Below are 14,087 nucleotides of genomic sequence, written 5' to 3' on the forward strand. Positions count from 1 at the left end.
TTTGAGTAGGTTGAACTAGATCATTTTTAAGGCTCTATCCAGCTATAAAGACTAAAATTCTCAATTATTACAATCATTGCTGCATAATGGTTTTTTCACTCAAGTATTAGCTACTATCTTGAAAATAAACTCATCTTTCATAGAGGCAGAATCATTAAATCAATTATATTTACAGAGCTCCCCATGCTAGTGCTAAGCCAGGTATTATTTATTCTAAAGTAGATCTCACTTCATCAGCTGGGCTAGCTTCACAAATTAAGCAAAACACTTTTTTGTAATGTTTTTTTGTAATTTTTTTAATTGTTCTATTACAGTTGTCCCATTTTTCCCCATTGCTCTCCCTCACCCCACCCACCCCTGCCCCTCTCCCATGGTCAATCCCCACCCTGTCGTCCATGTCCATGGGTCATTTATACTAGTTCCTTGACTACTCTTCCTCTTCTTTCCCCCCTTCTCCCCCTCCCTCCAAGTCACTGTCAGTCTGTTCCCTGTTTGCATGCCTCTGTTTCTATTTTGCTCATTTGTTCCTTTTGTTCATTATGTTCTTATACTGAGATCATATGGTATTTGTCTTTTGCCACTTGGTTATTTCACTTATAATAGTCTCCAGTTCCATCTATGCTGTTGCAAAAGGTAGGAGTTCCTTCTTTCTTTCTGTTGGGTAGGATTCCATTGTGTCAATGTACCAGTTTTTTGATCCACTCATTCACTGACGGGCACTTAGGCTTGTTTCCAGCACTTGGCTATTGTAAATAGTGCTGCTATGAACATAGGGGTGCATAGGTTCTTTTGAATTGGTGTTTCAGGATTCTTCGAGTACAATCCTAGCAGAGGAATCGCTGAAGCAAAAGGCAGTTCCATTTTTAGTATTTTGAGGAAATTCCATACTGTTTTCCACAATGGCTGCACTAGTCTGCATTCCCACCAACAGTGCAGTAGGGTTCCCGTTTATCCACATCCTCGCCAGCACTTATTGTTTGTTGATTTGTTGATGATGGCCATTCTGACTGGTGTGAAGTGGTACCTCATTGTGGTTTTTATTTGCATCTCTGATGACTAATGATGTTGAGCATCCTTTTATATGCCTATGGGCCCTCTGTATGTCCTCCTTGGAGAAGTATCTGTTCAGGTCCTTTGCCCATTTTTTAATTGGATTGTCTGTCTTCCTGATGTTGAGTTCTCTAAGTTCTTTATATATTTTGGCGATCAAACCCTTGTCGAGGTATCACTGGCAAATCCAAAACATTTTTTTTAAACAGAGAAAGTAAACACAGTGTGAGTTTGAAGTGCCTGTCCTCAAAAGTAAAATGAGTATAGGCACTTTGCTTTATTGTGCTTCATAGATGTTGCATCCTTTTATGAATTGCAGGCAAGACCATCCACCAGCAAAAAAAAAATTACAACTTACTTTATTGCAGTGGTCTGGAACGAAACCCATAGTTGCTTGTATTATCAAAGGTGGTAAATATATGGCATACTATCTATTACATATTGAAGGGCTGGGGAGAATGCAGACTGAAAAAGAACATTTGATTCAGTAGAGATTAAGCTGTGGAGGGTCAAAGAAAAAAAGTGAAAAAATAAATTAGACTCAGGGAGAAGAGAAAGTAGACATGGTACCCCTAAGCCCATTGTCATTTAGTTCTCAGGAAATGTTTTTTTCAGTGTTTGGGGGGAAAAGCATGACACAGTACAAGAAATATGAGCTAGAAATCCAGCGGACGTAGATTTTAATTTCAGCACTGTCACTCCAGAATTTTGTGACATTTTCCTCATTCATTTAAGAAAATTTAGAAAGTGATCCCTACTGACCAATTTGGTTATATTGATTACATGAGGTAATGGGCATGAAAATGCTTGCTGTCAAGTGGCATAATGTAAGCACTGTTTTCTGCTCCTTGAGCTGCAATTTAATTAGTGCAAAGCAGCTTTAATGCTCTTGGATTTAAAAAATCATATTCATATCTGAGAGATCTGAGAAACAATATAATGATAAGAATACAGCTCTGGGCCAGATTTAAATCTTAGCTTTGCTACTTCTTTGCACTGTGACCTTGTACAAGTTACTTACTTTGCTGAACTTCACTTTCCACTTATTATGAGGACTAAATGAGCAATAAAAGGGGAATCCGTTAGATAAAAGTTAGCAGTGTCTGGTACATAGTGATCCCTCAATAAATGTTGGCTCTCATTATTACTCTAGTCATCATTTTTGGCTTCTATAAAACCCCTACCAACAGTCAAGGTCAAATTTTCCCTTCCCTCCCATCTCAAATTCCGCCAGCTGGGCCTTGCTTCAGGCGGCACAGTGACCCCTGTACACTTTGGCTGAAGGTAAGAATTAGGAATGAACTGAAGTTCAGGCTCAGCCTGGGAGGTTGTACTTTATCTGCTCCTCAGCTTCAGCTTCAGCCTTTGCAAGGTCTAACAGCTGAAGGGCTACTTCAATGTGCTTTCTGGCACCTACAACTTGTTATCAATGACCGTATTATTACATAGGCTATGGTTCTACCTAGTTAGTATGGCATCCTGATTTATAATTAATAACTGAATATTCACTTTCAAATAAACATTTTAGATGTAACTTGGGAGTGAAAATCCCCCTGTATGATTTATATGTTGAATTCTATCTACCAGTTTAAGTGCAAATGTGCTTTTAGAATGCAAATATTTCTGTAAATATTTACTTGCTGTTAAAGATTCTCTTTCTACTCCAGGGGAGATGCTAAAATTGGTGTGCATGCAATTAAAAGTGACACCCAAATGAAATTCAGAAGCAGTATGAAAATCTTAAGGGCGAGTTACATTGCTCCATTGACACATCTCTAGAACAAAGGTTTACAATAATTTTCTCAAGTAATTGTGTGATGCAACAAGTGAATGCAAAAAGCACTAGAAAGTAAATAAACAAGGGCAACATCTTAGGTTTTGTTTTTCTAAAAACATCATCTGATAGTGCACGATGTTTCAGTTTGCCAGAATGCTTTAATGAAATTTGATTATCACCACTGACCACGAAAACTTTAAATCCAGGAGTTAAAGAGAAAACTGCCTTTAACTTGATTACTAATGGAGAAAAAGCAAGTCTTAATAATTTGATAGCAACTTTATGATGAGTTGCTCTCTGCTCTATTTAAGATCTTAAATTAGTAGTTTAACATGAGTGTAGGAGCAATTTACCAGTTGACAAAGCTGAAAAATTACATTCACTGCCTGATAGAAATTAATGATTCTGAACTACATTAAAACTTTAAAATACGAATAAGTAATAACATTATAATTTTTGAATAAAACTCCTCCAAATAGTTTAGAAGCTTGTATTCTGTGGTGGTAATCTTCAAAGTAGTCCTTGGTCAAACATTAAGACTCAACCAACTGCTGAACATAACTCTGCCATACACACATCAATGTGGCAATGACCAGTGTGCACAGGCTGAGAGGCCAGCCCAGGTGGCAGAAGTGGGATTCCATTAGAGGGTTGGAGGAGTCACCTGTGAGCATGCACTGCGCACACCCTGAGAGGCCACCATCGCTGTCCACGCCCAGCTAGACTACTAAGAAGATAGTGGATCACTTGGCAAACAATGAAGCAGATATTAGATGTATAAACATAGTAGAAAACGTTTTAGGCAGCTGGTCAACCCGACAGTTCTTACTGGAGTATTGACTAAGTTGTGCAGAAAAAAGCCCAAAGCCAAAAGCAAGGCAGTTCTGGCAGTATTTAGCAATACTGTCGTCCAGAAGAAAAAATATAACAAACAGGATATTATTCCCTTGGAAAATGTCACTACTGATTTCATAAAGATGAAGACTTGAGGAATGGATTGCTTATCAAGACACCAACTAAATCATTTGCAGTTTATGCTGCTGCTGCCAACTAAGAAATCAGAATGGGTGAACCACACAAGTAAATGTTACTGATGTACCCCCCAAAGTACGAAGACACCCAGTAATGAACATGCTGCTGTCTGGGTTCCTGACTCGGAGGCAATTGTACATATGCATTGTCAGAAAGCAAAATTCACATCAGTTAATCCTCAGCACCACTGCTGCAAATGTTTTCGGTGTCTGTTGGCCCTGCTCTGAAGATATTTCTCCCCAGCCAGTCCTCTAAGCCTGTGAGGATGTGTGACTTCTGCTATGACCTGCTCTCTACTGGGGACAGGGCCCCATGCCAGCCCACTAGATTGAACTCTTACAAAGTCAGTCACTTTAGCCTCCTTTAAGTGATGTATCTAATGGTAACGATGATGATAGCAGTGACTAAGGACATATTTTGAAATATTAAATTGGGTATGTGTATCTGAGAAGTCAGGTTTGGGAGGAAAGTAAAGTTCTGAGCTCTCTAGTTTGCTCTAGCCATGAATTCGCCTGAGAAATTTTTACCTATGTCTCTCAACATATTCTATATCATTCCTCTCAACCCCAATGCTGCCACCCCTCCCAGCTCCCCACTCTTCTACAGGAATAGTCTATTGCAAATAGAGCAGATACATTTTTGGTTCCTTATTCTTGTTTAAATCATTTTCTTGGAAAATTGGGGGAATGTGTTTATTTAACAGATCATGTAGTACATTTTTGTTTATGTTCATTTTTGTTTATATGGGAAAAACTAAAAGCAAAGAATGATGAGGAAAGGAGTATAATGTGGTAAATAATATTAGCTTTTTTCCTGACCATTCTATCTAAAGGCTTGGAGACCAGTAACAAAAATACATGATTTAGAAATACTTTGGCTTTTTCATACACCAAGTGATGCCTTATTGAAATAGCACTGTTACATGAAAGAAACCCCTACCTTCTTCCTTCTTAGTTTGTTTTAAAAATACACTGGTGCTCTTTCTTGTGATGAATGTTTACGAAAGGGTATAATTAGCAAGATATTTGTAGTTATAAATTCATTTGCTTTAACATTATTTCTAGAATGAAAAATCGTATAAAATCCTTGAAATAGACTAAAATTCTAAGATAGAACATGGATCTACTTAGGCTTAGATATGAAAGAAATAAAATGTAAGAATGGTCAAGATAGACTAAATTTGACTAGATTTCTAAGGAAGTCTTGTCTATTTCAGTGTGAAACTATCTTGAATTTACAAATAAGTATTGTATTTTATACTTTTGTCAAGTTCCAAACAGTATTTGTTTTTGTAAAACAACTGTGTTTCTGAAATCATTTTGCAATGTATGGAAAGAGTAGCAATTGATCTTTCTAAATAGTGAACTTGACTGAATCAGTATAGCCTGCTTTTGAGAAGCGGTAATTTTTCACTTACAGGCAGCCATTAGGTTGAAAATCTATAAAACTTGATACATTTTGAACTACTCTATTTGCATGCTGTAAATAACTAGTCCTTCAAATATAAAAAATCAGTCTAACGACTTTTAAATTCTAAGTTCTTTTGTTTTTAAACCTTTCAATCTGCATATATTGCTTATGAGAAGGTTAATTCAATAAACTTGCAATACAGGAGTCATTGGTTTGGTTAAGGCACTAACTGTACTGTTAAATTGTGACACCATCTTAGATATGTAGATCTTTCTGTAGGAAATGTGAAAGGCACAGTATTTGTTTTAGTATCAGGTGGACTTTTGTTTCCAAGCAATATATCATATAGTCAACATATATAAAAAGGACCATGAAACCTGAGAAGTGCTGATGGAGACTTACTGGTACACAGGAAGCTAGTAGACTCAGGAACAAAGGGGAAATGTTCTGCAACATGTGCGCTGTCAACCTCTTTACAATTAAAACAAAACAAAACACGGCAATTGCCATGGTTGCATATACAGCCCTATCTCTAGGTCACCTGTTTCCCAGGTCTGTGGACATTATGTAAGAGGTTGACCAGAATGTTCCTGCAGCGAGAACGCGTCCATCCATCTCACCCCCAAAACTGAGAAAGAAGCTAGTACAGGTAAGGGTCAAAGGGACTGCACTTAATCAGAAATGAGAGATGGCCCTCTATGGCTAGGTTCCTGACTTTAGATTGCTAATTTATCCTATTTTGTTATTTTCTGGTCAGAATGACAGGCTGAAAACTTTTCTTGGAAATGAAGCATTCCAGAGTTAGGCACGCTTGACCTCAAATGTTAACGACAGCAATGCGTTTGGAAAGTTTGGTTCTTAGAAGAATTAAAGTTTAATATACTTAAATCAACTTTCCACTTTGAAAATAACACCAGTCAATAAATAGTAATTTTCCTGTCAATTCAACAGGACCAAATAAACTCAAAAAAGCATTTTTTACTAAAGATTAAAACATTTAGAATTTCAATTTCAAACAAATTCTTTCCCCAAGGTCAGATGTCATGCACTCTATTGAATTCTGAAGGCATATTGTTATCTGGATATTCAGGCCAAGATCATCAAATGAAGATGATGGTGCACGCTCAAGTGGCTACAGAGAAATGAAGGACAGATATAAGAAGCTACACTACTTTAAGTATTCATTCACAAAAGTCTCTACAAATGACACAGCTAAAATTTTCCAATTCACAAGTCATTATAATAGAAGGGTGGGCTTGGTCATATGTAAATTAACTATATTTCTGTTCCTTGCCTGATAGAGCTCAGGCTTGGTTTAGAAGGCCTGATGATATATGACACACTTTACCCGTTCTCAGACTAATGCCACAGCATATCAGTAAATTTGTTCATTTCCTTCTTTACAATCTACCAACCTCTGACTGGATTTGTGAACTTGAATTTATAAGCAAAGAACAAAGGAAGAAGGCAGGCCAGAAAAAAGAAAAGTGCTAGCTAGCAAGCTGAATGAGGCTCCCCATGCTTCCTGAGGCTGAAAAACTAAATGATATACTTCTACTTCTTATACATGCCAAGTTTGTTCTTGCCTTCTGGGCCTTTCTGTTCAATCTGCCCATTTCTGATTCCTTCTCACCCTTCCCGTATCAGCCCAAGTGCTTCTTTACAGGGACCTTCCCTGAGGACACCTTCAACAGTGCCCCTAGTGACTCTACCCACCCCACTCCCTAGCCCATCACCCTGTATTATTTCCCTATCATTATCAGAAGTTTGCTCCTTTACTGTCTAACATCACTACAATACAAACACAACCGTAAACGGGAAACTTTTCTACTTTGCTCACTATTAGATTCAGGCATCTTGAAATATTTGTTGAAGACTGAATAGAAAAGTGGTAGAAAATGATTAGAAGAGTGCAAATCACCAACAGGAGGATCCAGATTGGAATTCATGGGAAGCACATGTGCCAAGTTCCATGATTACCTCTGGAAAAGAGAAGGCAGGGAAAACAGAGAAGTTGGACAAAGGGAAGAGCCTGAAGAAAAAGGCAGGCAGCTCTCATTTTAATTGAGACACTGTTTTACTAGCCGGGGAAATACAAAGACTAGTTAGGGGTGCTGCTAGCTTACACTAAAATTTATCTCGCCCAGCTGATACTTGCTCAGCTGCATCGGATTCTCACAACTATCATCACAGCACAACCAAGCATAACCTGTTAAGGCAGGCTCTGACTTTTTTCTGAACTCAACTTTCTCTTGCCTGATCCCAGCAGTCTTTTTTCCTCAATAAATACCAGAGACCCAGTCCTATGGCACTGAATTGTGGAAAATTTTCCATCTTTTTGCGTTAGAAATTGGCAACATTTGTGCAACACAATAATCAGCTAAAATATAACTTGAACAGCACAAAGTTCACTCTAAGCTCCTGAAAGTTCTCACACATCTTTTCATTCATAACAGTACAGACATATGCTCTCAAACTGACTGAATAGAGGATACTCTGTGGCCAGAGATCCTGCAATAGCTCAGTCTATGAAGGTAAGGATTCCAGTAAAGATAAAATGAATTAATGACAAGTAGGGCAGCAATTTCCTCTCAAGGAACTATCTTAATTACACTTAAAATAATATATGATGTAGATTTCTATTTCTTCTGTATATCTAGTAACAAAAAGGCCATTTTACCTAGGTTCCAACGCATTTGGTAAAATAAGGAAACTTTCCATAAAATGAAGGCTAGGGTGGAATGAATTATATAGTAACTTAATGTTAGCAAGCACTTTAAAATATAAAGGCCTTTTAAAAATTAACTTTAGAGGATGTAATTTCATTGAAAGACAAGGTTAAATATTAATTTTTTTCAATTTAGAAGGAAAGTGCTTATTTCTTATTGGTCCTTTTTCTTTTTTTTGAAAACCATGTACCAGGTTATTAATATGAAAGGCAAGGAAAGTCTTAAAACTTGTTTGCCTTATGACTGGTAGTTGTTTTTATTAGAGAACATAAAGTTTTCAAAATAACACCTTTGAGAAATAAGGTTAAAATTGGTATAGTCTCCTACATACAACAATATCTAAACACAAAAACTGCATCTTTCTGAATTAGCTTTATCATTTATAATATACCTATTTAATAGTATAAATTTAGAAAAAAGAAATTAGGATCTTGGTGTAATTTCAATCTGCTCTTAAATTCATATACTGAAATTAAACATCTTTTTATTCTTAAATATGTATCCTCCTTATATCAATGCTGTTCTTAACTTAAATTTTAGAATAAACACCCTACACCTCTTAAAAGTCCATTAAAATTAGTTATCAGAGTAGTTGTATTGTAACAGTAATTACATTCTTAGTATATTTTAAAAGTTGCATCACTATACTCAAAATTGTATGGGGCTGTTTTCAGTCCTAACTATACATACTAAAATGTTTTATATATACAAATTATTTGATTAGTATTTTAAAAGAAAAATTTTAAAACACTCCAGTTGAAAATAGTATAGTGAAATGAGTAATTTCATTAGAGAAACAAAAACCAAAAAACCTATAAAATTTACATTTATGTAATTATTTATAAATATAAAAATAAACCTACAAAATAAATCTGTAAAAGACTAATCCACCTCATTTATAAGTAAAGGTATCCAAATTAAAACAAGATTTGTGTTTTAATTTTTGAAGAAGCAAAGATGCATTGGCGACAGTGGAGGAACTGATACACAACTGCAGAAATAAAATTTATATGATATTACTGGAGATAAATCTAATAATGTGTATCAAAATTTAAAATGTATACATCCTTCCATTTAGCAATCCTAACTTTTGAGAAATTATGCTAAGAAGATAATAGGTTATGTTCATCAAGACACAGATGCAAGATATTTATAATAATGAAAAACAAGAAATGGCCTACATGTTCATCCAAATGGAACTGTTAAATTAGCTACGGTTATCCAAGACCTTTTTTACTGCTGAGTGAAACAAGCAGATTACAGTCAAGCTACAAGGTATGATCACATTATGGTAGAGAAAAACAACAACAAAACAGCATGTTCTAGTTTAAGTTTAGAAGAAAATAATAAAAATTAAGAAACAATATCAAAAATATTCAATATAATTTTAATTTTCCAAGTTACCAGTGCCTTTTTTTTTTTGTAGAATGATTCTAAAGAATAAACATTACAATAGTCAGTCTGTCAGGGTATTCAAGAAAAAAAACTGGGACTAGACAACTTCATATGACTATGAAAGAATGGTCTGAACAAAAGTAAATAATATCTTATGTACATCTTTATGTCTTTCCACATACTACCCCATTTAAAGTACACATACTCAAATACCTGGTTGACCTTTCAGGATATCATTATCAACAAATTACTACTGTAGGATCCAAATATTTCAAAACTAGCTGCACTTAACCTTAGTTTCAATTGTTCACTGTGAGATCAGGAGAACTACTCCATTTAAAAAAACCCTTAAAAAATCTTCACAGAACCACTGAGAAATTTTAATCTATTTCCTGCTTTAAATATAAACTGGAGAAATCACATACAAAATAGCATTAAAATCTTGTAGAATCTCAATTCCATTTCACTCTCTGTATCTGAACAAAGGAAAAGATTATTATTGAGTTCATAGCAGCTTTCTTTTATCTTAACACAAGCTAGCAGTGTATACACAGGAAGCTTTGAACAACAGAGGCTCAATATACCAGATACAAGGCTGTTGAGAAACAGTCTTTACAATGCCAATCAAAGAGCAAAACATCTGGTTAGTTTTTAACCTAATTGAGCTGCTCTGCCCTCCATGTCAACCACCAACCAACAGACCCTTTGTGTCTTTCCCATTCATTACTGAACAGTTTCACTAATTTCATGATCATTCCATTCTTCTTCTCATTCTTTCAAGTAAGTCTGTCCATCTGGTCACGGATACAATTAGCAAGCTGATGTCACAAAAGTTTCCTTTTAGTTCTTAATTTTAAAAAATGTTATGTAATTTTATTTTCAATTTTTAGTTTTTCCAGTGGAATGTTTTTCAAAATATTTAAACAAACCTTGTAATAGCTGACCTAGTATCAAATGCTATATTTAGATATTCATAAACTAAACTAAAGCCTATTTTAAGCTAAAACTTTCATATTATTTAAAATAAATTTATTGTTTATGCTGTTAGAGTTGTCCCAATTTTTCCCCCTTTGAAACTTTCATATTATTAAATAAATGTCTGAGGATCCCAAATTAAAGAAATCATTCAAAATGTGATACAGTCTAGTGTTTATTTTATGTTATGGCAGGTACACTTGAATTTCAAAAATTTAAAACATATAAAAGTGGTTAGGGACTAACATTTGTATCAACAGTTGATAAATGTCTAAGATTGTTTATTATACAGCAGGGTACAATGGTAGTGCTAATGCCAATAGGGCACCATGGAAATTAGTCTAAAAATTAATTATCAATAGGCTTTATACAAGCAACAACATATGTTGTTGTTTTAGAATTTGGGGACACAGTCTGCTTCTAATGCTAAGCAGTCCTTTAACATTTTTAATGTTATACAGTGTTATAGTATTTAGTTTGGCAAATGTTTCAAAATAAAGTAGGAATGTATTCATAACATCACAGAAATGCACATCCAGTTTTGTTTTCAATAAGAACCATAGGTACAGATCAGAGCTCTTCCCTATATGAAATAATTTACACACAGATGAATGCTATATCACTATCTAAAATAATCACTAAATACAATTCTTTTTTCAGAAATAAACAAGCAAAGGTTTTTTCATTATCAAATATCAAAAAACATAATGTATATTTTTCAAACAAATAATACTCTAAAAATTATAGGAATAATTTCTGTGAATTCAGTGAATGTGCAACCTAAACCAACCAAGTATATTGTAGTACGATGATATTAAGAAACCAATGATCAGAAAATACAACCATATGAAAGAAATTTATAATCCACAAAACTGTTTTTCAGGCCTTAAGGTAAAATAGCTCCACAGTTTACAGTTAAAACCGAGGCAACAAAAACGCGTGCTTGTCTTCAATAAGTAGATATTTTTATGCAGAAGATGTAACACTTTGCTTGTAGACAGCATGGTATGCATTTCTCAGCAAGACATAAGGAAAACAAGATTCCAAAAGATCCATTGTTAGAAATGGGGATTCCTGCACAATCTGAAAAATTCCAAAATGCATCAGAATTCAAATTATTTATTAGGAGAACGTTTACTAACAATAAACCATAATTTTATATTATTCTTATTTTAAAAAGACACAAATTATTTTCTTTTTACTTTAAAACCTGAAAGGTAGATGTATCACAGTGTATGACACTCAAAAATCAATCAACAGGAACATACTGAGTACTTTCATTGCCTTCAACAATATATTAGACATAAAAGAATATAAACATTTAAAATGTAGGCCATATCTTGAAGTCTAACTGGGGACCTGAGAGTAAGCTAGAAAACCAAATCACATAGAAAATCAACTTTAATTAAGTGGTGGAAAGCTGTAAGTTCTAGAGGAGTTCCAAAGGGAAGAAAGATTAATGGAGGCCAGAGTAATCAGGAAAGTATCCAGAAACAGATTTGACCTATGGGGTATGCTGACTTATTAAGATAGACACAGACATCTGCAGATAAAGGAATTATTCTAAATGAGAAAAGAGCTGCATGGTAGAAAGAAGCATGGCTGGTTCATGGAAGTGAAGAGAAGGAACAAAGTACAGAGAATTACAGAAAATTGTATTAGATGGGTGGAATGGAGGCAGACTAGAGGAACCTGCAAGAACTGAAACTAATACACTAGAAAAATATAATGCCAAAGTGTTTCCCAACTGGGAAACACTTATAGGTAATGCTAATCTTTTTATTTTGTTGTTTTCTGATATGATTACTATATTGTAAAATATAGGTGATTATCATTCTCTTCAGCACTTTTAGAAAGTGTATGGAGTAAGCACAAGGGATCAAAAAAGTATCTCAGCTCTTATTTTTATTTAATCAATAAACTGCCAAGAAAAGACCATGAAGAATGACTGGAACTTCTCTTTGTTAATAAAAATAAAAATGAGACTTACCATATCTAGCAGTAAATAAACAGATTCTCTATTTCTTGTTGTTGTTTTATCTGTCTCCTGGCCAATTTTCAGTAGACTGGAGGATGCAAGCTTAAAAGTATGCACAATAATAAGTTTTTTATATGAAATGTTCACCAGTTGACTCATTTATTTTCAGTATGCTTCACCTTACAACACATTTCAATCATTCAGCTGCTTATATAATCAACAATTAAATAACAAATAAGATAAACTTTAGATTCTTTACATTCAAGCAATAATTTAGAGTTATTAAGGTATAAAGAGAACAAAAATAAATTAATAAAATATTCTGATTGGTCTTTAAAACTGATTTTGTTTTTTCAGGACAAGTCTTTCTTTTAAAAAATGATTTATTTTTATCTTCCTAATGTCTGTATTAACTATATTTCTTAGTTTGCAAATAAGAAGAAAATTTCAGTTTGAATTAATAGGAACACTGAGATTAAGATACTAAGTGTTGAATAAAGGAAATACAGGAAATGAAAATTTTAAATCTTAATACTGTTTTCTCTCAAACAGAAGTTATTTTCTCAAGTTAGAACAATAATTGCTTTAAATTTTTTTTAAATAAACTTTTCTAAAAAGCTAACAGGCTACAACCTGAAAAGAAGCAAATATTGTAGTGTTCAATATACCATGACGCATCTTTCCTTTAAGTAAAATATGGGAAAGGTACATTGATCAAGGAGAGAAAGAGCTACACTAATATAGAAACCAGAGTCATACTTCATGAGGCTAGAGTAGGCACAACTACCCTCTTATGGGAGTAAGTAGTATTTTTATTTTTGAGTTTGTCACCATTAAGTCTTTCTCCAAATAAATGAAAATAAGCAAAATATATCTTTTGAGAGGGAACATCCCCTCTCTTTGCCTCAATTTTCCTTTGTTTTGTTTTTTTCCTCTTTTAAACCCTAGACAAAATTCTAGCGCACTACAAACATCAGATTAGAAAAGGGTCATACTGCAGAGCTCAAGAAATAAAAAAAGTCCAAGGGAAAAAATGCTAAACTACTTGATTTTAATGCTCTGCCTTACCTATTCCTTCCCACCAAATTAATTCATTCATTAAGATAATTTACTGTTACTTCTCATAGTTATTTTAAATTTTATTGATAAAATGCCATGAGTTTTGTTATTGTTTTACACATACCGCCAGGAATTCTTTAAGACGGTCTTCAATGCTTCCTTTGTGAATTGTAAACAAAGCTGCAGCGATCTGGTTGATGGCTTTGGCCAAGCAATGTATGTTGTTGCAGTGCCCTGAGAAAGTGCAAACAGGGTTTACGGTTTCTGTGTGACCCCCAAATATCAAATATGACATAGAAGGCAGATCTTTAATGATGTCACAGTCTACATAAACAGTGGTGTGATTAAAAGCTGGGTTAGGCATAACCTGCCTTACTCTCCTTCCAATTTCATGAGGACGAGTGCTTTTAAAAAGAGCAACAAATTATTGTCTGTATTAAAACAAATTTTCAAAGACCCCTAAAAGAAATCCTACATTAGTTTTATAATGGCTCAGACACTTAAAAAAGAAATGCTTAGTTGCTTTACAAACATTTTCTTTCCAAACCTTAAAATAATCCCAAGAGTTGGATACTCCTTCACCACCCCATCCCCTGGCTCACACACACTTAAGCACCCATAACTACACATTTCCTACACCAGGAAACTGGGGATTAGAAAAAGAAAATTCGTACTCAAGGTT

The 14,087-nt window shown here is 34.5% G+C and overlaps 1 protein-coding gene and 1 pseudogene across 2 annotated transcripts in view; one reads left to right on the forward strand and one right to left on the reverse strand.

Moving 5' to 3' along the window:
* The first annotated feature begins 1,841 nt into the window (after nucleotides 1-1,841).
* On the forward strand, nucleotides 1,842-4,267 carry LOC150022337 (pleckstrin homology domain-containing family F member 2-like; annotated as a pseudogene).
* A 6,258-nt stretch (nucleotides 4,268-10,525) lies between these two features.
* Nucleotides 10,526-14,087, reverse strand: part of NCKAP1 (NCK associated protein 1) — a 95,684-nt gene continuing 92,122 nt past the window's right edge. For both annotated transcript variants that reach the window (XM_090281428.1, XM_090281419.1), the window contains 3 exons: nucleotides 13,530-13,639; nucleotides 12,359-12,448; nucleotides 10,526-11,451 (listed from right to left, as the gene is read on the reverse strand). In XM_090281428.1, coding sequence (XP_090137554.1) covers nucleotides 11,335-11,451; nucleotides 12,359-12,448; nucleotides 13,530-13,639 — 317 coding nt within the window. In that variant the 3' untranslated portion in view covers nucleotides 10,526-11,334. The remainder of the gene's footprint in view (nucleotides 11,452-12,358; nucleotides 12,449-13,529; nucleotides 13,640-14,087) is intronic.

This window comes from Furipterus horrens, unplaced genomic scaffold, assembly GCF_987537825.1.
Source record: "Furipterus horrens unplaced genomic scaffold, mFurHor1.1.pri manual_scaffold_1, whole genome shotgun sequence".
NCBI classification, from domain to species: Eukaryota; Metazoa; Chordata; class Mammalia; order Chiroptera; family Furipteridae; genus Furipterus; species Furipterus horrens.